The 24399-nt window shown below is 44.8% G+C and overlaps 1 protein-coding gene across 1 annotated transcript in view; it reads right to left on the reverse strand.

Moving 5' to 3' along the window:
• Positions 1–24399, reverse strand: part of LOC146858423 (multidrug and toxin extrusion protein 2-like) — a 1295341-nt gene that overhangs the window by 915938 nt on the left and 355004 nt on the right. The window contains exon 3 of the mRNA XM_085649342.1: positions 9716–9784. Within this exon, the coding sequence (XP_085505468.1) occupies positions 9716–9784 (69 nt within the window). The remainder of the gene's footprint in view (positions 1–9715; positions 9785–24399) is intronic.

The following is a 24399-nucleotide window of genomic DNA, read 5'->3' on the forward strand; positions in this document are numbered from 1 at the left end:
ACACCATCGGCCGTCGAGCGGAAAATGGCGGCCGCGGCTGATTGAGCCTGAGACCAGCGCGACTAAGGCCCTGGTAAGAGGAACCCGAGCGTGAGTGGGTGCGCTTGCAGATGACCAGAGTGCAGCAGGGAGCGGGGACTGTCATTGCGCCCCCCCTCCCGATTGCGCCGAGTGTTGCCAGCTGCAGGGGTGAAGATCGGCAATGAGGAGTGGCTCAAGAGACTATGTGGGGGAGTCACAGGACTGGAGCTAGATATAGCTGCTCCCTGGGGCATGTTGGGGGCTAAAATCCACGGCTGACATCCATAATAGCATTAGACGCACACTGCCTGTACCCTGATAAATGCACAATGTCTATGAAGTGCTGATCATCGCGCTGAGCTAGAACCTGCTGCTGAATATTTGTGCCCCAGCTCCCGGAGACACGTGTGCTGATACTGGTGCCGCTGTCCGCCTGCTGACTCCCCAGACTGCAGAAAAGCACCCCGGCCTGGTTTGACGGTGCAGCCGGGCTTATCACTGCCAAGACTGTTCCAATATTTATGGGTGACATGGCAAATGGCAGCTGAGACGGTGCCCTTGAGGAAGGTGCAGCCACTGAGTGCAGAGTTCTAAAGACCTTTGGCCTAAGGAACCAGGGCCTATGGAAGTGGTTTGAGTGCACCAGTGACCTGCGCTGAGCTGTGAGTCTGAGCTGCATGGTGTGGCGCTCCAGTGGCCCCCCAAGTGCCCACCCTGGAGCAACGACGGACGGGCGGACGCTGCGCCGCGATGGGGCGCAATCTAAAGAAACAAGCAGATGCCGCCGTGGATGGTGAAACGTAACACACATTTGGCAGTGACCCCTCTAGTGCTTCAGACAGTGATGTGATACCCCCTACTGGTGTGGATCCCCATGATGCTAAATTGGATCTGATATTGAAAGAAATACGGGACTCACGAATGGCGCTGGAGTCGCGCATGGGAGAGATGTCTACTAATCTCAACCTCCTACAAGCGGATCACAAAAAGCTAGTAGACAAGGTCAAATCGAACAAACTAGCATTGGACCCAGCACTCCACTCAACTCGAACAATTTCAACGTCAATTGAAAGGATTACAGGACAGGGTGGGTGATGGGGAAGGGAGGTCCTGCAGCAATAATGTTTGCATCCTTGGAATGCCGGAGCACAGCGAGGGATCCAACCCTACACAGTTTGTGGAGGACTGGCTGAGAGACCATGTGGCGACAGAGGGTCTGACATCCTTGTACAGTGTGGAGAGGGCACACCGGGTGCCTTCCAGACATCCTCAACCGGGTGCACCCCCTCGCCCGCTGATAGCGCGCATCCTACACTACAAAGATCGCAACACTATCCTGCGGGCTGCCAGAGAGAACACCCCGATGCGTTTTGAGAACAAAACATTCTCTCTCTATCCGGACTTTACACTAGTGGTTTAGAAAGCTAGAGCTACTTTTTTTGGAGTCAAGAAAAACCTACATGAACGCAACCTGAAATATGCGTTGTTATTCCCTGCTAGGCTGAAGGTCATCCACGGACTAAAATCTTATTTTTTCGACAATCCAGAGGAGGCAGCGAACTGGCTCGAAATAACTTTCACACCAGAGACTTCCCAGACTTCGCTCCCATCGGGACAACTATGTTGTGCCTCCCCAATGCGGTCGACTGGACTGCCCCGCTCGGGAAATGGCGTTAATAAGATCACAGTGGACACTGGACCAACGTCGGAACAGATCACGACTAGTCAGCAAGATGCACTCCTTACAGCGGTAGCTCTGGCTGCTCATGATGCCTGGGCTGCTGCGACCTCGGAGCACTCAACGGACGGCGACACAGTGCGTTCTGATTCTGAAAATAGCATAACACTGTTCCCCTCGATTACGCCTCAGGTTGCCAGGGACTTCTAGGGCTGTGCTCTGAGACGACTGGGAGTGGTAAAGTATACAATGACTTTGCAATATGTACTACAGAAGGTGGCTGCTTTGTGGGTCCAGAGAGTAACTAAGCTTTATAGGGAAGTGTGCTAATGTACTAAAGATATATCTGCATGAGTTGTGCTTACGAACTATCGCAGTTTGGGCCTTTACCCCCCAGGCCATTGCGATGATGCCTTTATTTTTTGTTTTCCATGTTGGATTTTTGTTTAAAGTTTGGTCCTCTGCTGTTACACGGGGGAACGTAGTATTGGGGATTTTTTATGTCGATGCATGCTCGGCTTATGGACAGTCTATGTTTGCAGGATTTTGGCTCCCACAGAACACATGGCAGTTACGCTCATTATGTCCTGATGGCATTACATGATACATACACCTACTGCACGTGGAACGTGAGGGGCTTGAGTTCCGTACATAAAAGAAACCGGGTCCTGGCGCAACTTAACCGGAGGAGGGCCACAATAGCCTATTTGCAGGAAACTCACCTTAACACGGATGAGGCAGCTAAACTGCAGAGAAAATGGAGGGGACAACTGTTTGCTACTACATACTCCGCTTTCTCTAGGGGGCGGCGGTGTGGATACGGAATACCGTCCCTTTTAAACTCCTAGAGCAGAGAATAGACGCCAACGGAAGATATGTGTTACTCCATGGTTTGTTGGATGGGGCTCATGTGGTTCTGGGCTGTGTATACGCACCCAACATTGATCAGGATAAATACTTAACTACACTGGGCACAGCCTTGACGGACTGGACTGACTATCCTTGGGTGATAGGGGGGCGACTTCAATGCTGTGATGATTATACTCCTAGATAGATCACACCCCCGATTACATGCCACTGAAAGTAGGAAACAGGCAGAGGAGCTTGCGCGATGGGCAGAGGGGTGGGAACTCCATGATGCATGGCAGGCAAAACACCCTGGGCTTAAGGAGTACTCCTTTTACTCACCACCACACAAATTGCGCACTCGAATAGATCGGTTCCTCTGCTCTGGTGCCCTGTTGGGGTCCATAACTTCAGTGCTCCACATGGGTAAAACCCTGTCAGACCATAACCCAGTGGAACTGGCTATGCTGTGGGGCAAAGTTCCAACCCCCATACCATCTTTGAAATTACAACCCGCGATGCTGGAGGACCAGGTCTTCCGCAATGCTCTCTCAGAGGTGATTACCCATTATTTTTCGGAGAACGCGGGGTCTGCTAGAACCCGCCAGATGGAATGGGACGCCTTTAAAACGGTCATCAGGGGAGTGGCTATTAGCACCAAGGCGGGGGTACGACTTGCTCTCATAGTACGCCTTTCTAGACTAGAGGGTAGCTTGGCTGCGTTGGAGGGAGAGGCACCGGGGACGAATGAACAATTGACACAATTGCGGGAGGCTAATATCCAATACGCAGAACTGCTTGAGGAACTACGGGTTGTTGACTACCGACTGTATACACAGAAATTGCACACACAGGCTGATAGGTCGGGGACCCTACTGGCGCGGTTGGTTCGGAATGACCCACTGCCCACACCCATACTCGAAATTAGGAATGGTAAGGATACTGTGGTGACTACGCAACTGGACATCAATTCCGCATTTAGGGACTATTACGAGCACCTATATGGTCTGCCGCCTTGACTTCCTGATACTGAATTTGACCGCTTCGTTGGCTGTACAAGATTGGTGGAACGTGATATTCTACATTACTTGTCAATCTGTGAACTATGTAACGCATTTATGTGTCCATATATCACTGTATGATGCCCGGTTAAATGAATTGTGTAATTAAATAAAAACAAATTAAAAAACACATGTTAGAATGAGGAGAGCCCTGAATATCTTACTGAGGGCCATATGTAGGTAGCCTCACATTTACCGATTCATAAATACCGAATTTTACCGATTCGGTATTTATGAATCGGTAAATGTGATGTAGGTAATGATTCGGTAAAGTTTACCGAATCGGAAAAATTCGGTAATTATGAATCGGTATTTACCGATTCGGTAATGAGGCGTACCTTCCCATTGATTCCTATGGGCCTGGAGGCCCATAGGAATCAATGGGAAGGTATGCTTCATTACCGATTCGGTAAATATCGATTCGGTAATGGGGGGAGCATAATCAAGGGTGGCAGGGTGTCACATTGACACCCTGTTGCACCCCTGAATCTTGCATGTGTGCACATGTGGCGCACATACATGCCCTAAGGGCATGTATGTCTGCCACATGGCACTCTTAAATCTGCAAAATATTGCTTTTTGCAAGGTATTCGTTATTTATCACCAACCTGTATTTGGTGGTAAATAACGAATTTCTAATACTAATTTTCACTCTTTAGAGTGTTCCCTACATCTGATTTCTGGATTCGGTATTTACCGAATCGGAATTTTACCGATTTCTTAATTTCCGATTCGGTAAATACCGAATCCAGAAATCAGCCCCCTACATAGCAAATGCCTAAATACCGGTCGGTAACGGGATATTTACCGAATTTCGGCCGTTACCGACCGGTATTTGGCTTCCTACATGAGGCCCAAAGTGAGCAAACTAACCAACGGTCAATGCTGCAAAAACCAAAATCCTTATTTTTGTTAAACACATCAAAAAACTGCAACTGTCATGGAACACTGGCCACATAAATATCACTATGAGGAATAAATATAACTCTCTTGGGTCTGGCTGTGGGCCTCAGGCAAAGCCTCTCTTCAAGCAAGGGCATTAGGGATCAAATCAGCTGAAAACTAAGGGTGGGCGTAATTGGTGGAATACTACTACGCGGAATTCAACGAAGTTGAACAAAACTTCGCTCCGTCGGACTCCCAATTAATAAAACAGAAACCTCATACATTTGGTATAATAACAAGTATCTTTGTCTTTACATGCTTAAATGCATATAGTCATTTCACAAAAGTGAAAATGAAAATTTAGCAAGCAGTGCGAGAGGTGATGATTTTGGGATCCTCTCTAACCTAGGTAGAAAACCAAGCAGATGCCTTGAAAACAAAGATCATATCTTGCTGAACAATTTGGTGGTGGTCCTATCCTCTTAGGACCACCCCAAGCACAGTTATGGGCAAAAATACAATCCCAACCAACCAACAAAATCATCACCTCTCATTGCCTGATATTTTTCATTTTCAAAGTCCACTTTTGTGAATTGGTTATATGCTTTTCAGCATGTAAAGTTGCTTTATCAAAGCATTTCTGAGTGCAGTTTAGTAGCTGACTCCGCTACGGAGTTTATGCCTGAATTCCGTGGTGTTAACACGCAAACTCCAGGAGTGGAGTTCATTGCCCAGGGTTACTAAAAACACTGTCAAGAACTCAACGTGATACTCACAAGGAGCAGAATGCTGACCTTTTTACAATTCCCTAAACAGGCTTTCCCACGAACCCCCAAACAACAGGCGCTCGCGTGAACACTGTGGGAGGAAAGAGGAAGGGGACAGAGAAGAGTCTGCCTCGCTTTTCCTTGGTTCATTCTACTGCCTTCTTCTACCCCCTTCTGGGTACGTTTCTCTTCTTGTGCTTTTTCTCGTGAACTGTAAGTCAATGACACAACAACCATTAACCCACTTCCTTAGCTGAACTGAATCTCCTTGTATCTTATTCAATTTATATTCTCTTACCCTCAAAGCTAAAGGCGTTTGCTTCTCTTCTTTCATTCTGGTTAAGAATTAGCTTTCAAACTATTCGAGCTCTTTTATTATGTCTTGCCTATTACTCAGTGGTATATTTCTTTACTAGGTGTTAAGCATTAAACACATTGTCATAGTCTTACAACTTTTCCTTTTTCCTTTCACAGCTTAATAGCTGCGGTTTGGTTGATTCAAAAGACTAGAACCCACTGGATACCACGGGATTTCAGGTAGGCTTCTTTCTTACTTCCAATTCCTTTTTCATTCTTTTTCTTGAATGCTTTCGTAGTACTCTGATTCTCTTAATTCCCTAAGTGACTCACGACGCTTCCGAAAACTAACACTACCCTGAACTAGAAACTACGCATGCTTGAGAGAAAGTACGCTACTCTAACCCCCTGACTAACTAAAGCGCTTGCGCGGGAGATGCACACTGTGAAAATGTTGGTGAAGTGCGCACATCAAATTCTGCCGCCGCACTTATCCGACGATTGTGTCCACACCTTCAACCACCTGCGAGAGACTAGACTGGCAACCCTTGTTGCATTCACCCAACTCCTGCGGGCCCTTCCGTAAACCCTGCAGCCTGTTGCAATGATCCTGAGCTTGTTACGGGCAGGTAGGCATTCTTGACCCTGACTACTGGGGGTGATGGTTGCACAATGAGCAACGTTGGTCCTTGATGGCGGAACCCTGACAAACATACAGTAATTTGAGCTAAATTCTTGCCTACAATAAGTTATGGCCATCTCATTCATCCTGGAAATTTACCAACACTCTGGAACATAGTCACATAGCAGTCTACAGGAAAATCTTTGGGTTTCCAAAATAACCAATGCGCACATTAATACGCCCAGAAATCAGTCCAACAATTATGAACATGGAATGTAAAAAAGACATGATAGAGTACTATATATAATACGCATTTTTAATGACGAACAGTCACTGAGCTCATTACATCTACAGTGCCATAACAACTTTAAATCTTACTGCGTGAAGCATAATTGAAGCATAATTGAGCAAGTAATAAATTTGCCAATTTGAAAGAGCATCTTAAAGAAGCAAGGAAGGATTATTTTGAAGGAACAAGCTCTTTCCATGACTATGCAGATCTGGAGCACTTTGGGACTCTATAATTCGCATGTGGACATGCCCTGCCAGCCATACTTGAAAGGTGCCTTGGGGAAGCAAGCCTTTCAGAACATTTTGAACACCGGGCTCCTGACCATGCCAATTTGCCTCTACTAGGCCCACAGCAGTGCAGACTGTGTACCAAGGCCATAGAGTCAGTGATCTATTTACTTTGTTGCTCCTCTGAATTGTAGCTCAAAGGGGACCTACTTCTAAGGCCAATATTTTTGCAGCAAGGAATTCGATGACATAAGAAGGCTGTCTACCACGTCTGTATATGTACGATTCCTATGGACCTAGCAAGAATCTCCAAGTTCTACATTATAACAAGAGAGAAACTGAGGCCTCAAGGTTCAGAATTTGTAATAAGTCCATCCGAGAGGCCAGGCAAGAGAGGATGCAGTCAAGAATGCCTGTAGCATGATGCAGGATAATAAAATGATGTACTAAAATCCCTCACCAACATGATGGACACACAGTTTTTGGTTTCTTCTTTTCTCTGAATGTATTTTAGCCTGCATGGCCCTATGGGCTAAATAACTCGAAATAGTATTTGTGACATCAGGCGTCAGTCGATGTTGCTAAAACTGTCTTTAATTACAATTTAATACTAGCCTTTATCTCTTTGAAAATTCTTTAGCCAGAATGGCTTCAATGAGCGAAACAATGTTAAATTACATCTGTGATACCAGGTTCAAGACAATGCTGCTAAAACGGCCATTATTCCACACAGACTCTACCTTTCCAATGCACTTAAATCTGGATGGCCTTAGTCAGATAAATAATGTTGAATTATATTTGTGACACTAGGCTCAAGACAATGCTGCTAAAACCGCCATTATTGCGACTGCTTTGTAGCCTTTTTTGTACTTTAGTTTGTATGGTTTTAACTTTGCCAAATCGTGTATGCAGAGTTTGCTTGTGGCAGGTTTGCAAACAAAGCTCAAATCCCCATGAATGAATTTCAACTTGAACGCTTTGTTTTACTGCATTAAGATTACTAGTGAGGTTAGCCTAAGGATGACATAGCTAAGATCCTCTGCAGAATGGGGTTAGACTAAAAGATGATGCTCTTCAAGCTTTAAGCATCATGTTCAGATACACAATTTTTAGTCCTTTGAATGCACGCTAGTTCGTATGGTTTTACTGAGCACATTAACCTCAAATTGTACTTATGGTTCCAGAGTTAAGATAAAATTGTATTTTAGTCTGCTTGGTTTTAATGAGTATAACTGTTGTTTATGAAATACTTTATATTTTTGTTTATTTATATTTATTTATTTCCTGTGTTCATATTGAGAAGATTTTAAAAGAGTCAGACAATTAGCTTAAAAAAACTATTTGTATATTACTCAAAACTCCACTTACAAAATATATTAAAAATTGGAATTCATTTTTTATAATGAATTTCAGATGATTTTAAAAGTCCTTCTGTGATTGTTTGGTATTCACAACGGGTTTTGCAAGTAGTATCTTTACGAGTGCAGAGTCTCTGCACATAATAAAACCTGTCTTTTTATGTATGAAGACTAGGCACTCGTAAAGATATTACTTGTAAATCCCATGGTGAATACCGAATAATCGTAAACTTACACAAAAGTGTAAGTTTTACCTTTTTTTAATTAGGCCAAGCTCTTCAGTACCCTTCTGGGCCTGTGGATTTTCTGCCAGGACTGCTGTGCTGCTCAAGGACTGCCACTCCGCTGGACTAAACTCAGCTGTGCTACTGCCTTGCTGTGCAGCTACTTTGCTGTGCTGACCTGCTGCCCTCCTGCCTGTATGAGAAGGACTGGACCCACATCCCTTGAACCCAGAACCACAGAGTGACTCCAGTGGCTTGTTGGTTGGCCTCCTAAGTTGAGCCTAAGTGATAGAAGGCTCCAAAAACCTTACACTAGCATCTGGACTCTGCTATCTGTGAGTCTCCCCTGCCAAGTGGTGCCGCCCAGTCCTGGACACTTGGAAGTGGGCTTATGGTGCTTTTCCAGCCTCTGTGGATCCCGCGGAAATGATGCATCTCATCTGCTGCATCGCAAAACGCAGAGCAAAACCAACATATCTCTGCTTCTGCATGGATTGGACCAGTCTCAAAGACCTGCATTTCAGCCACAGCCTGCATCACATTCAGAACTGCTGCTGCATGCCGCATCCTCGCAGCCTCGACGATGATACCAGACTCTGCATCGCAGCCTTACAGCTCTTCAGATCCAACGCATTGCCCTGACTGCGCGATGTATCCCTGACTTCGGACTTTGCGTTGCAAGCACTTCTCAACGGGGTCTTTGACGATGATACAACATGACCTCGCACTGCAGCCTTGCCACATCTCAGAATCGACACATCGCTTTGGCCGCACAACACATCTTCAATGAGGATCGTCGCAAAGCTCCACAAACCAGGATTGAAGGTATTTGTTCAGCAGGCCTAGCTGGGTCCCTATAGCCGACCCATGCTTACATCGCATTCGGTCTGAATTTGCAGATTTGTCCTGGTCCAGTGCGACCAGATATCCACAGTTACCACTTTATGCCTTTTGGTGCAATTTTTACTAAAATCTTTAAAATTGAATATCTCTGATTCTACTGACTGGATTCTTGTCATTTTGGTCTTGTCATATTTATTAAAAATCACTTTATTTGTCTAACACCAGTGGGTTCCTTTTGCAGTGTATTTTCAGTGTGCTAATGTTGGGAGTGTTGAGCAAATACTTTACACATTGACTCTGGGATAAGCCTGACTGCTATGTGTTTGCTTGTTCACCCTGAGAAGAATTGTGGTTGCTGCTTGATGAGGGGTTCAGTCCCATCAACAGTAACCCAATTTCTTACAGTTTGTCATTATGAAGCAGGGTTTTTAGGACATATTAGGCATTAAGAAGAAGATGGGCAGCAGGTTTGCTGCACTAGGAGCAAGGCTAATTCCATGATGGCCCATCATCTCAGTCATGCAACCTCCAAGTCAAGTGCAAACAAATTAGCACTAAAATAATGTCTAAACAAAATAGCAATATAACTCTTACCTGTGATAGGAGCGTGTCAGTTGCTGAACAGAAGCCGATTCCCAGAGAAAAACCCATGATGCATATGACCTGGAAACGAGCAAGGCTGTTAATAATGCAGAGGCTCATACTTGTGCATCATCATTCACATTATGTGGGAAGAAAATTGGTTTAGTGGCGAAGTTGTTTACTGGTTAACAATGTGTAACTAATCTTTACCTTTTGATCAACATCAAGGAGATCCCAACTAGTTTATTGCATTTCCTTGTGTGTCAGTGTCCTTATCAGCCCAAACTGGGAGTAGATTAAAGCCTGTTGATCCCTAGAATGAGCACAATCTTTGAAAATAACAAGCATTGAGAAAACCAATAAGTCTGTATTTTGGTAAATGAAAGTGTTGCTTTATTGAATTGTGATTTGTGTGTGTGGGTGTGCAGATTGGTGAGTGGGTACACATGAGAATAAGTCAAATAGTTGATAAATATATGGAGAGGTAAATGACTACATTTTTCACAGTACCGCATCTACTGTTACCCAAACGCGGTTAGGTGATTACTGCGGATGGGGTCCTTTATCAAGCTCAGGAGGTGATGACACAGACATAAGTAGGTTAGTACTCTGCCCAGCGTGCATCCTGAAGCTGCTCTACACTAGGCATCGTCAATGCTGCTAAAGCCACTCCCCAATGGCAGGGGCCATAACAGAGCCTTGTTGTCTCCATTGTACAAAACAGCTCAATGAAAGATTCTTGGTAATAGAGTTATGACTAGAGACTCAGTCCTTTGCCAATACATCAGGAGACAGTATCAGAAGCACAGACTGGCTGACCCTCATCACTAGGTTAAATCACAGATGCTGCTCAACATCAATCATCATTAATGGTGCTCCGGTCACCCACGCAGCTAGGAATTATTGCTTATTCTATTAAATCTATCAGGCTTCATCTCAAAGTTATTTTAAATGTATTCATTTCTACCTACATTCTGTCACTTATGTAGTCATAATGCTTTCCTATGTATATTGTTTGCTTAACTTGCAATCAGCAAAATAAACATACAGCCTAGATTTATCAATGCATTTTGAAGTTATAAAACAAATTCATGACATGTTAATTTATTTCATAATTTTAAGACTACTTTTATTTCCTATATTCAGCTAAAATGCCACACTATGTATATTTGTATGTACTACTCTCTGGTGAGTTGCTGGTGCTCTTGTGGGAATTGTATTGGGATGTTGGTAAGAAAACAATAAAAAAATGTTTAAACAAAAAAAAATGTATATTTGTATGTATCGAATTTATAAAGCGCAGGAATCACCCCTGGAAGGGTATCTCCGCGTGATCTTAACAGGAAAGTCAGACGAACATGTGCAGATAGAAATTACACTCTGAATAATGCCGTTCTCATGAGCTTCCTAAAGCGCAAAAGATTGGAGCATTCACGTAGATCCACAGGTAGGGTGTTCCAAAATTTCGAGGCCAGATGGACAACAGTTTTGCCGCCTTTCCTAAGCTTCTTAAACCGGGGAACCACTAACAGCCTTTTCCCTTCCGATCTAAGATGACGATTCGGACAATACACTTCGAATTGATGCGCCAGGTAGCTGGGGCTTGTGCCATAGAGAGCTTTATGGGTGAGACAACCAAGCTTGAAATTAATTCTCTTGCGGGTAGGGAGCCAATGAAGCTGTTTTATTAAGATCCTACTGAGGTACGAGGAGGTTTTTTTAGGGCCAGGCGAGCGGACACATTTTGAACAATCTGCAGTCTGCTGAGAAGGGACTCATTAGCTGATGCCAGCAGAGCATTGCAGTAGTCCAAGCGGCCAATAATCAATGCCTGAATCAAGGTTCTTCACACAGAGAGTGGCAACCAACTAAAAACTCTTCGCAGGAGGCTTAAGGTATGGTAACAGGTCCCCGTCATAGTCATAACTTGGTCCTTCATGGATAGCATAACGTCTACGCAAACCCACAATTTTTTGCCACTGAGGCTGGAGAAGGGGCTAGACCTACTGTAGGAGTCCACCACCTAGGAGACCAGACGGTCTGAGCTGTGCCAAACAACAGGATTTGTGTTTTAGACACATTTAACTGAAGACAATAGTCCGTCATCCATTCGGACATAGCTAGCATAACGCTGCTCCATATCCTCAGAGTCCTTATCAAAGGTAAGAAGCAGCTGGGTATTATCAGCTTAAGAGAAAGGAGTAAAACCATGCTCCCTGATAACCTTGGCAAGGGCGGCCGCATAGATATTAAACAAAGTCGGGCTTAGACAAGAGCCCTGAGGCACCCCCTTAGTAAGTTTCAACTAAAGCACTAAAACAAATAATTAACATAATAATTATATATTAACATAAAATGCAAGTGAAATTTGTTCTACAACCCCATGCTACAACACCAACTCCATTGATGTAAACATGTGACCTTGGAGTCCTTATAGATCTACCTCAGAAAACTTGTATGTGGAACATAAATTCCTTTCTTCGCAGGTGTATTTGCTGATCTAGTTTATTCCAACCACTGTAATGAGAGTAGAATGTCAATGGCGAAACACATATCGTTCCCATTCATCTCCTTACCCAAAACTTTGTACTCCAAAAATGCTCAGGGCCTAAAACACACTTTTTTGAGTAAGTTCACGATTGCTTGCTATTCACAAAGGGATTTATGAGTAGCATCTTTACGAGTGCGGAGTCTTCGCACATAAAAACACCTATCTTTTTACGTGTGGAGACATCGCACTAATAAAGTAGGTTGCAACACTTAGCAAATACAGTAATTGAAATGAATAGGCTTTTTCAGTAAATTACAGGTAAGTTACTTTTTAAGTTACTTTTCTAACTCAATGCTGGATACCTAGATTCAGCACTGGGACATTTTACGTTTTCGTTATTTGTGCGATTTTTAAATAATATTTTTAGATTTCATAACTCCACACTTCGAAACTTTTTGGAAGAAAATTGTCAATGTTATCCTATGGTGGAAAAACAGGTTATCGGTTCACAGGAAAGTTATTGACTGTGGGAGTTAAGGTTCTGGGGTTAGACTCAGGGGTCCCCCAGGGTCAGTGCTGCACTCTTGCTACACCCTCAGCGGCTATAGGGCAGCCAGGTGCAGAGTGTTGAGGCCCAATGTTATACTTTGGGGGATAGGGGGACACCGGTCGGTGGCTGCTGCCAAGCAGGCCACTGGTTGTGGGAGCAAAGCTCCTGGGGTTTAGGTCAGGGCAAATGGGGAAACAAAGTAGCACAAAAGGTGCACCCTCAGCGGCACTGGGGCGGCTGGGTGCAGAGTGCTGTTTTGACGTCGAGCACCCTGTTGTTTTCTATGGAGAACGTCCGGTTTGCAAAAGCACTGCAGGCAGGGAGATGAAGGACTTCTGGGTACGACCACCACTTGGAGAGTTAAGTTGGGTAGTTAAGGGTTGACTAGGCACTGTCGGTTTGGGCTCACAAGGCCGTGGGGCGTCGGGTGCAGGGGTGCCCTTTGGGGTTGGATCTTCTTAACAGCTCCTGGTCACGGTTAGGGGGCCTTCTGGATTTAGATTGCAGGCGTCCGTTGGAGGCTTGAGGCAGGTCAGGGGTCGCCGGATCTCAGGTCAGCATCACTGGGTGACCTCCTCATGGTTTTTTTGCACTCAAGCTCGGGCCAGGTTCGGCGGGTACAGAGTGGGCTGGATTTGCTGTCTCCGACTGCTGCCAGAGGTTGCAGTTGAACAAATCCGGTGTTCACGGGAGAAGCAGTCTTTGGAAGTGAAGGCAGGCAGGTCCTCTGGGGTTTTCGAGGTTGCTGGCTGCAGTACACACCGGGATTTTTGCAGGAGCAGGTTCGAGGGGAGACAGGCCTGTAGGGCTGGGGCCAAGTCAGTGGGCGTCTTCCTCTTGTTAGCTGGCTGCACGGCTGTTCGGTCCTTCTTCTTCTTGTCGTTGCTGGATCTGATGAAGCAATGTTCAGGGTGCCCCCTAAATACTAGATTTAGGGGTGTTACAGGTAGGTAAAGGGTAGGGACCAATGGGTCCCTTCCCTGGGGTGGGTACACCCCTATCATGCCACCCTTCCGTGGGTGGGGGGCAGGAGCCTGTCCCTGTTTGCTTGGGTTCCTCCATCCTCAAGATGGCGGGGACTCAGAGTTGTGCTTCACCTCGCCGCCACCACCTGTGGGGTGGAGTTGGCAGAGGTGGGCACACCTCTTTCCCTCACTTGTTTTTCCCACCGGCTCTCCCGTGCAAAGTGGGGGGTAGAACCAGTGGGGACCAGTTGCTGAAAGTAGCAAATGGTCTGGGGAGGCTCAAAAAGGCAGCTTGCCTTTGAAGCTTCCCCTTCGCGAACCCTGCCCATCCTGGGGGAGGAGGCCTGGCACCCCGTCCCAGGAGGTGCATTGTTTTAGGCCCCCGGGAGCAGCAGGCTCCCGACGCAGGGGTCTAGAAACATGTCTGTTGGTGGCAGCCTAAGCAGCCACTCAGTCAGGTCATTTAAAGTTGGTCGAGTTTCAGGGGGTATCTCTAAGATGCCTCTGTTGTGCATTTTACATTAAATCCCACATTGGCATCAGCGTGGGTTTAATGTGCTGAGAAGTTTGATACCAAACTTCCCAGTTTTCAGTGTAGCCATTATCGTGTTGTGGAGTTCGTAATAACAAACTCCCAGCACCATATAGTCTTAATGGCAGCACTGCACTTACAATGCCCAAAAATGGACTTGGGCACTGTCGGGGTACAGGGCTCATGCACCTGTACCCTCATCTCAGGTATAGTGCACCCTGCCAGAGGGGTGACTGATCTATGCCAGGGCAGTGGTTTGTGGGCATGGCACACAGAGATGTGTGCCTTGTCGACTCTTCACTTTGTTCTTCACCAAGACACGCAGCCTGCATAGGCAGTGAGTGTGGGTCAGGGTACAGGACCTCTGAGGGTGGCACAATAGGTGCTGCAGCCCTTAGAGGCCTTCTCTGGTCACAGTGCCCTGGGTACCTGTGGTACAATTTACCAAGGGGTGACATGTGGCTAGAGATGCCAATTGGGTTTAGGCTTCAATGCAATTTTAGGGAAGGAACATCGGCCCTGTGTACCTGTTTAGCAGCAGCCCAGGGCACACTCAGTCAACGAACATCAGCAATTCAGCAAAAAGTGGGGGCATATCATGCAAAAAAGAGGGCACCTTCTCACAACCACCTCACCACAGCCGACATACTTTAGACCTACGAAACAGTAATAGGGGAGGGGAGTTGGGCTTTGTTTTTCTTTACCTTGTTTTTGTAGTAAAATTCACATAATACGTGATATGACGATCATAAGCACTATTTTGACATTCATGATTGGGTCATTCTTAACTGTATTCTTATGCTGTGGACATATGTAAATAAAAATATTTAAACCATAAAAACATCACAATCCAAGAATTAAGCCCAATTCCCTTTGTCTGATTCCGGGATTCAAAAATAATTATTAGAATGTCTTACAACCCTTAATAAATTAGATAGGATTGACTAGAACTAGTAGTTTATACTTAAGTGATCTCAGCTTTTTTATTCTCAAAATCTTACCTAGCCATGGTGCATAATAAGGGGAAATAGACAGTTCATGCAGATAATAGGACTTCACAGTCAGTACTGTTCTCAGACACCAAATAAGGGCAAGTTTAATGTCTATTTGCTGTTGTTGGATTTTATCCTTCAAATTTCTACCACATTTGTTGAACGATAACAGTGATTGCTTAAAAGGAATTTGTAATTTCTTGTCGATGGTACGAATTTTCTAATGTGAATTAATAATCCTTTTAAATTGCCTACATGCTGTTCTGTACTTAGTAACAAATGTTGGTCTCTCTTTATGACTTTTAATACTGGTTGTTCAATGTTTCCCTCGTTATTCCTTTGAGCAGCTATACTTGCACTGCAGGACAACTATTAAGATAGTATTCATTAAGGGCCAGATGTACAACCCTCAGTGTTTGCGACTCACAATTAGCATTTTTTTATGACTTGCCATCACAGAGATGGTGGCTTGCTGGGTTCAGCAGACCACCATGTCTGTGACTGTTTTTTCAAAAAGCAGTTTTTTTTAAAATACAGCACATTTTCCTTTAATTTAATGAAAACGGGATACATTAAAAAATAAAAAAAATGTTTCAGTTTAAATTTTTAAGAGCAGGCAGTGGTTCGTGGGACCACTGTCAGCTCGTAAACATTTTTGCAGCCAATTTTGGGACCCCTTCCCATTTGCAACTGGCTTACAACCAATTTGAAATTGGTTGTAAATGCAATTGTTTTGCATCCGCAATTGAGGACGAAAAACAATCTTACATCCCACTGTGACTAACAATTAGGAAGGAATGCACTTGGCATGCCCCTTCCTAATAGCAACTCGTAAAACCTATTTTGCGAGTCGGTAACAGGTTAGCGACTTGCAAATAGGTTTAGGACATACTGCAACCCCTTTTACCGATCGCAAATGGGCAGCTTTCCTGTTTGTGACCGCTAGAAAGGGTCGTACATCTTGCCCTGAATCCATTCTGGACGTAAGTGCTAAAATTGCTGACTTCAGCTACTCTCAGGAGACTGCGAGATTACTATATTTGAGTGAGTAAGGTAGAAGCTTGGCAATTAGGCCACCCAGTTGGTGAGAGTAAGAGGGGGATTTCAATCGGTCAAGTAGTGAGGAGACAACATTTTTCCTATAATAAGGAGTGAAGAGAAGAAACTCAGTTTTTTGTGAATTGAAAACAAGAACACTCTTTGCTGTCTGTCATAGCATTTTTCAAGGGCAATTATTGTGACAAGAATTGTTTTTAGAAAGCTTTATGCATAGAGTTGTAGCTAAAGAATTGATGAGATTGCTCTTGATTTGTGATGTTTCGGTCATAGAGAAATATAGATTATGCTATGAAACGTTAAGCCACATTTTCATGTTTATAAATCATTATGCTATCTTTTTGTGTTCTATTCAGCTTACTCCTTCTCATCCTCTTCCCTCAACCTGTGTTCCGCTGCAAAGCCATTGCTCCTCTTGTTCCTCAGAGAGTCAAACAGATGACTTAAATTCATTATTATTGTACAATATCATGTTAGAAATTGTGTTATGTTAATGAGGCTTCTATGATGTACCCAAAGTATAATTTTCAAGGGCTTCTGCTGGACGTTCTGCAGAAGACGTGTGAGTTCTATGAGCTATTATTCATGAAATGTTTCATTTGTATTATACATCTCGGGAGTGCAGTTGCTGAGGAAGCAATGGGATATTTCTCCTACCATAGGAAATGGGTTAATGTTTAAATAATTGCATAGTTTTAATTATCACGCTGTTGTTTCTGATTTGTCAAATGCGACCCTAACCATGGTTATGCTATGAATTTGCAGAATCTATTAACAGAATATTCGGGTTGCAAAAAAATCTTCTGAGTATTTGGGAGAGATGATCATTATTTTGGCTCATGAGCTTTAGTGAGCTTTATGCTCCTATTCTCTTTTTGGCATAGACGGGGATACTTTGCCTTTTCATGTGTACTATTGAAATGCCAGTACTCTTCCTGAGTTAGACACCTAGAATTTCTCTTTAAAATAGCGTCTACGTTTTACGATTTTGCACTATTTCCCTGTAGTTCTGCTCTGACCATTTAATGGTGATATCTGCTTATTCTCCATTATATCGTCATTCGTTTCTTCTCTATTGGAACTTTCCCTTGCCTATTTTTTATCTAGAACTAATTCCTTTATGCGTCTATTGTTGTTTCCTTTTAACTAATGCTATAATTTTATTTCCCTGATGATGAGTGTAGTCTCTAACCAAAGGATCAATCAAGTATTTCTGGAGTAGAAATAATTTAGTAAATCTCAGGGAGGTTCAGATAATTATAGGGGTTTGGCTTCCACATATGTCCCATGTATGCAGTTTGTCAAAACAAGTGCACAGAATGGCAGTATTCAATTGTCAATGATTTTAGTTACAGTTGTGTGTCATTTGCACACTTGTTTATGGGCACAAGCTCCTCTAAAACCAGACTCTGTGACTCCATGCATTGTTTGAATAAGGCAGGGTAGATATTTTCAGATCCTCTTGAGAGTTATATTTTGATCTTGATATCTTTATGTCTATTGATGAAAGACGAGAGAAAACGACTCAAAAACAGTCCAGGAAAGCTTATGTGGTTATCTAGAGTTTGGCGAAACCACCCTCAACAAACTTTGTTGAAAATGCTGAAAAATCTAAAACTATGTGTAAACAGGAATTTCCTTTGTTATATATGCAATGGACATCCTTGAGAATTAGCTGTTTTACTGTTTCTATGCTGAAACCATTAAGAAAGCCAGATTAATAGTCTGCAAACAGATGTTCCTTGCTAGTGGGGGCATTTCATTGATTTGTGTTCCATTACTTAGAGAATTTCTCTAGCAAATGAGAGAATGGAAACAGGGCATGGATCAAGATTAATTTTTTGAAAATTAGACAATTCATCCAGTCTTCCAGGAATCTGAGAAATCTCCTAGGGTGACGGACACCTTAATCAAGTCACATCAGGTGGATTTGCAGATGTGAACTTTTTAAGCAGATGATTTGCAAATGAATATTTACAGGCAAATGGTACATATAATGATGGATTGGTTTGAGGAACTTAATAATGGATAATAGATGATCGTTAATAATGCAAAGTAAAGATTTCTTGGCATTTGTAGTTTGGTGGGGGGGGATTGTTCTTCAAAGGGTGGACAGATGTAAGTGTATTTATTATTTCTGATTATTACTGGTGAAATATATTTTGTCACTAAAGTAATTGTTTGCATTTATGGAAGAAGGGTGAGAGTATCGGTTTGAGTTGAGAGGTAGTAAGGTATTGAATGTACCAGAGGAGAAAGGTTAGACAACCTTTGTTCACCTACAGAGAAATCCCATAACAGGGGTAGGATTTAGTTCATTTGAGCTTCTGTTTGAGCATGCCATCCATGGTCCACATGTTGTGAGACCTAAAGAGTTCTGTGTGGCTACCTGGATTACAATGTTGACTTCAGCAGTTCCTGGGAGGACAACCGGAAGCACCTGGAGCAGGTGCTGATGAGGAAGAAGGAGGCCAAACTGACTATCAATGCTCTCATGTGCCGGGTTGAATCAGTCCTCTTTGGTTTATTTCAGATATCCGGTGGGGAAAGGAAAATTCACCAGTTGGAAGCTGTGTAGTTCCCAAAACCCAAACACAAGTGAGAGCATGCCTAGACCTGACTGGATTTTACAAAAATCTTGTGGCCAGCAATGGAACTATAGTTGTCTCTTTGACAGTCCTGACATCTAAGAAGGAAAGTGTCCCGGGCTGAGGAGTCTTTGATTACCTGAAGGCCACCATGAGCAATACACCAGTTTTGAAAGCCCTGTGCAGACTGATTCTTCTGATAAGGGAGTTGGGGGAGGTCATTCCAGTTTAACAAGAATGAAAAGGAACATCTGATTATCTGTAGCAGACACAGGTTGCTGCCCAGATGCCGGAAGCGGGTTGCCATTGGCAAAGGAGTGCTTAGCGTGGGTCCTCTGTAAGTTCAGGTTTTAATTGTTTGGAACCAAGTTTGGGTCCAGATGGATCACAAGCCACTCAAGTGGCTGATAACTATGAAGGGAGAGAGCCCTAAGTTGCTCCAGTGGCCAATCTGTCAGTGATTAAGCTTCAATGTGGAGCATAAGGGAGGTTTACAGCATGCAAATACAGCAAGATGTTCCTGCGTTTTTTCCCAATCCAATGACATGGATTCTCCAACCATGGAGTTAGTCTAGGGGCAGTTGGATCTGGGGGGTGTCTGTTGGACAGAGAAAGGTCACCTGCATGACTCAGGAGCGAATGGCTCACTTTCTCTAATTAGCCTGGGAAAGCTGTACCCATTTGATTCTACCTCACCATACTTGAGCTAGAGGTAGTTTTGCGACATACCCACCCAGACTGAACTCTATAGTCTAGAGGGGCATACCGCATGTGTCCTCTTTATCAAGAGTGGCTACAGTGAGCTATCTGAACTGTACAGTAGTTGCATCAATTTTCTCTGTCATGGCTTTGCAGGCCTTTTTAATCTGTGCATATCAGGGAGAGTCACCTGTTGTCCTCTCCCAACTTTTTTTACATTCGTTTTTCAGTCCCGTGAATCCGGGTCCTTCAACCAGCCATGTGAGACATGGATATTACGGGACCGATTCACAGAATTAACTTAAGACAAAATCCTAAACTTACTACTTTTGGTATTCACAGAATGCACTTACTACTTTTGGTATTCACAGAATGCACTTACTACTTTTGGTATTCACAGAATGGATTTACAACTACTAATTTTACGTCCGCACTCGGGCCGGAAATTCCGACCCGGAGGCGGAGCTTCTGGCCCGGAGGCGGAGCTTCCGGCCCAGAGGCTGAGCTTCCGGCCCGAAGGTGGAGATTTCGGCCATGGCTAAATTTCCGCGACTGGCCGGAATCCCCACCTGAATGACTCCAAGGGCTAGTGGACGGGTCTCCCGTTCTGAGCTACAGGGACAAAAAAAGGGACAAAAAAGTAAAAATTAGGATAATTTACATTACAATATTGCAGGGTGAGACTAGGTAGTCAGGTTTTCCACAAGAGTTTTAGGCAACATAAATGTTCAGTGAGGTTAGCAGCCCTGGTCAAAATGCTTTAAGGCAACTTTGGGAATGCCACGCTAGGAGTTTAGTTTAAGGTTGTGGCAGATGAAACATCACACAGCTAATTGGAGCATTTACCATAGCTAACACTGGATATAATTAAAATGCTACTGCATAGGAGATTTAGGAACTTTCCTCAAAAGCAAAAATAAAAATGAATAGCATATTGTCAGTAACAATCTTGAACAACTGACAGAATAAAGACAGGTTCTAGATGGTTTGTTATCTCCAAGAAGTGTCAGAAACTCCGCTAAATACAAAGTAGTGCCTCCAAGAAACTTAAAAAAAAATATTATTATATTTTTCTTTAGAGTTCAAATCATGATACAATATATACATGTATAAATACAAGGTAAAGTGCAAAGTGTGTAAGTGCTCAATATAAATTACATTTAGCGACCTAACAAGAATACCTGACTATATCGATCTGTAAACAGTAGAATTAGGATTCTTAGAGACACAAATTATCCATAGATAATCAAATATTCCACAATTCCTCAATAAAAGACAAATACAAAGTAAAGTGCGTAGGTGCTCCATATAAGATAGGGTTAACCACATAACATATGTATATATATAAAAATCAATCTTTAAGGAGTATGTTTAACGTACTTAGTGTCTGGAAAAGATCTGAAAAAGTCATATATTGCACAGTTTCTCACACAACAATCTTTTTACCCAGATTAATTAACTATGGAACCCCATCGTTTCTCAAATTTCATAAGCGACCCTGATCTTAGTGCATAGAGCCTCTCTAATTCTTTAACTTTAAAAAGTTCAGCTCTCCATGCTTGAACAGAAGGTATATTTTAGCTTTGCAGATCTTGCTCTAAGGCGGATATAAATAAGCATTCTTCTTACATATTGTTCAATTTTGCATTCGGAGAGCTTCCCAGGACTGCAGTGTAGTTATCGATAGATATAGATTGGCCTATGGTAGTTCTGAGATATTTTTCAATTTCTTCCCATAGATTCTCAATTTTTGGGCAGTCCCAAATGATATGAGACCAAGTGACTCCTCCTTCTTTAGCACAACACTTATCATCAATCTGGGGATATATACTATGCAGAAATGAAGGAGTGCTGTAGATTAACCATTTTGAATGAAATTGCTTTAGTTTAAAATTAGCACCTCTGATTGCTGTGGCATTAAGTTTATTAAATCTTCCCCAAATTATTCTTGGGATCTGCAAGACTTCGGGGGATATTTAGAAGGACTTATTTCCGAGTTAGCGGCATTTTATCACAGCCAAAGTGGCGATAAATTTATCACCCCATTCACAAGCTGGTGTAAACAGCCCATAGCACCAGTTCACCTGCGATAGCAGCCTCAAAAAACATCACCACAGATGACTTCCGCAACTATCGCTAATGAGATGCAGAGTAGGCGTTCCCGTGCCCAAATCCATGACAACATCACTCCACAACATTCACAACGACCAGAGAGAACTGCGATAAGAACACAAAACAGGCAATAAGGCACGTTAGTACCAGGAAAATACAACCTGCCCTGACCTGATGCAAAGTCAGTCCACAGCCTGCACCACAAAAGGAAGCACAGCCCACAGTCACATTGGAAGGGCAACAGACGCCATGGAGCCACTGGTCATGCGGCCTGGACACCAAAGAGGGCCACAGCACCCGCTGCCACCACCCCAGGACCCCAACCCCCACCCGGAACACCCCCCTGCCGGACCACCACTGAGGCAGCGCAGACAAAGACAGCGGACCTCCAGGAAACGCACCAGCCTCACAGACACAACACCTGACAATGTCATTGCCCACAACAGGCCCAAAAGGACAACCATCCTACGCATCTTGACCAACAACGCTCAACAGGCCGACAGAACTAACACAACAGACAACCAACATCCCACCCCACACAAAGCTGCTGGCTGTGCTGCACCTGTTGGCCCCTGGTACCCCCCCAACCAACACCCACCATAGTCGGAGGAGTCACACAGCCAGCCACATCCAAGTCCCTCACACCTGTCCTGGACATCACCACAGCCTGATACCCCAGTCCCTGGACACCAAGTAGGGACCATACGCCATTGCTGGATGAACGCACGTGTTGGGGGCAATCCACAGCACATGTCATACCTGTGCCCCCTGCCGACACAGCACACAATCGCCGCAACAGAAAGCACACGTCTCACATCAATGTGCAGACAACAACCGAACACCATGGAACCTTCACCAATGTCGCCTCCAAATACCCAGCCAGCGTGCATGATTTCTCCATCCTCCGACAGTCCATCAGCAACCAGTGTTCCCAGGATGGCACCAAGGGAAATGCACAGCCCCTTGGCAAGTTCCAAATTAACACCCCACTCACCTCACCTCCACAACCATGCAACTCACAACCCTGGCAATGCACACGTCACAAATTCACAACCAACATGCAAAACAACATGCCCACCCACCAGACATGACAGAACAACTCATAATGGTAACCTGGGCAAGCCCTGTACATATGCCATCAACGGCATGGCACCTCAGCCACACACTAGCCGAATGTGGGGAGAGATGGCAACCACACACTAGCTGAATGTGGGGAGAGGTGTCAACCAGGCATGTGTGAAGGAGGCAGGAGAATCCTGATTGGGAAACTACACAATGACGGAGTGTGGCGGAGATGTGCTGGAGCGACCGCAGTATGCAGAACACACCCATATCCATGGGGACATACACCTCTGGTGTATGGAGTGTAGTGGACAGTGGATGCAACCATGTCACCCCGGCCAGTGGGGGAGTACGTGGAAATGTAAGCGTGTGCGGAGTGGGATGGCCCGGCGTACGCCAGGCAGGCGTAGGGGTGTAAATAAAAAGCATGTAGTTCTGGGTGTGGTCCTCTTTCGGAAAGCCCAACTTCACTGCCAGGGTGGCGCCGCTCACCACGCTACGAGGCCGACGCCGTCCTCCTGAGTGGAGTTGCCTGCGATCCTGTGCGCCTGCCGTACCCCAGCACGCTGGACCCCGAACCCATCAGGCCCGCCCCAGCGCAGCCAGGCCACACTGATCACCTGCCGACACCGGCATGTGTCAAGGAGGGCCCACCAGGTGCCTGTGCAAGCTCCAAGCCTGAGTCCCGCGACCTTGGCAGCCTCCTGAGACCATCACGGCCTCCCCGACACAGGCCCGCTTTACTCCTTTCTCGTTGATGTACTCTACTACCTCCTCTGACCTACACCACGGTCAAGTAGGTCACACATATGGAACTGTGTCTTGATTACACCATGGCAGTGAACATTATTTAAGGCAGAGTGCATGTTATGACACTCCCTTCGATGTGGTGCCACCAGGTCTGTGCATAGCATGAACAACCACACGTGTCTGTGGGCCTACGCAAACTGCTGCCCTCCGCCTATGCAGCGCACGAGCAGGTCACAGAATTGGAACTGAACATCGATTATTCAAAGGCCGAATACATATCATCGCATGCAAAGAGAGGCGTAAGAGGATGACGCGTTGCAGTCCAGAGGGAACAGGATCATCGTTACGGAGGTGATGGAACACTGCCGACAACTGCACCTGGTGTCACTAACTCTGTGCATCGCGTGCCAACGCCACGTGGCTGTGGGCCACTGCTGACCACTGCCTCTGGCCTACACTACGGTCCAGTATGTCACAGAGTCTTGATTTAGCTATGGCAGAGTTCATTTCAGTGTACCAGCATCATCGCAGACTGCATCCCCTCTCAGCACCGGTGCCACTAAGTCTCTTACCCGACACTCATGGACACTCTCTGGTCATAAATTGGTGGCGTCTGAGTCTATGGACTAGGGGCTAGTTTTCATCCTCATGTAGCTGATACCGAATTGGTGGTGAAAACGAGGCTGGCGCTTTCCATTCCTCCATTTGCTGCTGCCTGATAACATCAGACCTTCCACATCATGCCCTGGAGGACGCCTTCCTCTGTCCCCCATAAGCCTATGCCACATTCACCTTGGACATCGATGAGGACCCGCTCACTGCATGTGGACCTACCTCAGTGCACCGCAAATCACCGTCCCGTGGCAGGGTGCCTGTGCCGGCTGCTCTGCATCCAGGGC

This window comes from Triturus cristatus, chromosome 3_2 (genome assembly GCF_964204655.1).
Source record: "Triturus cristatus chromosome 3_2, aTriCri1.1, whole genome shotgun sequence".
NCBI classification, from domain to species: domain Eukaryota; kingdom Metazoa; phylum Chordata; class Amphibia; order Caudata; family Salamandridae; genus Triturus; species Triturus cristatus.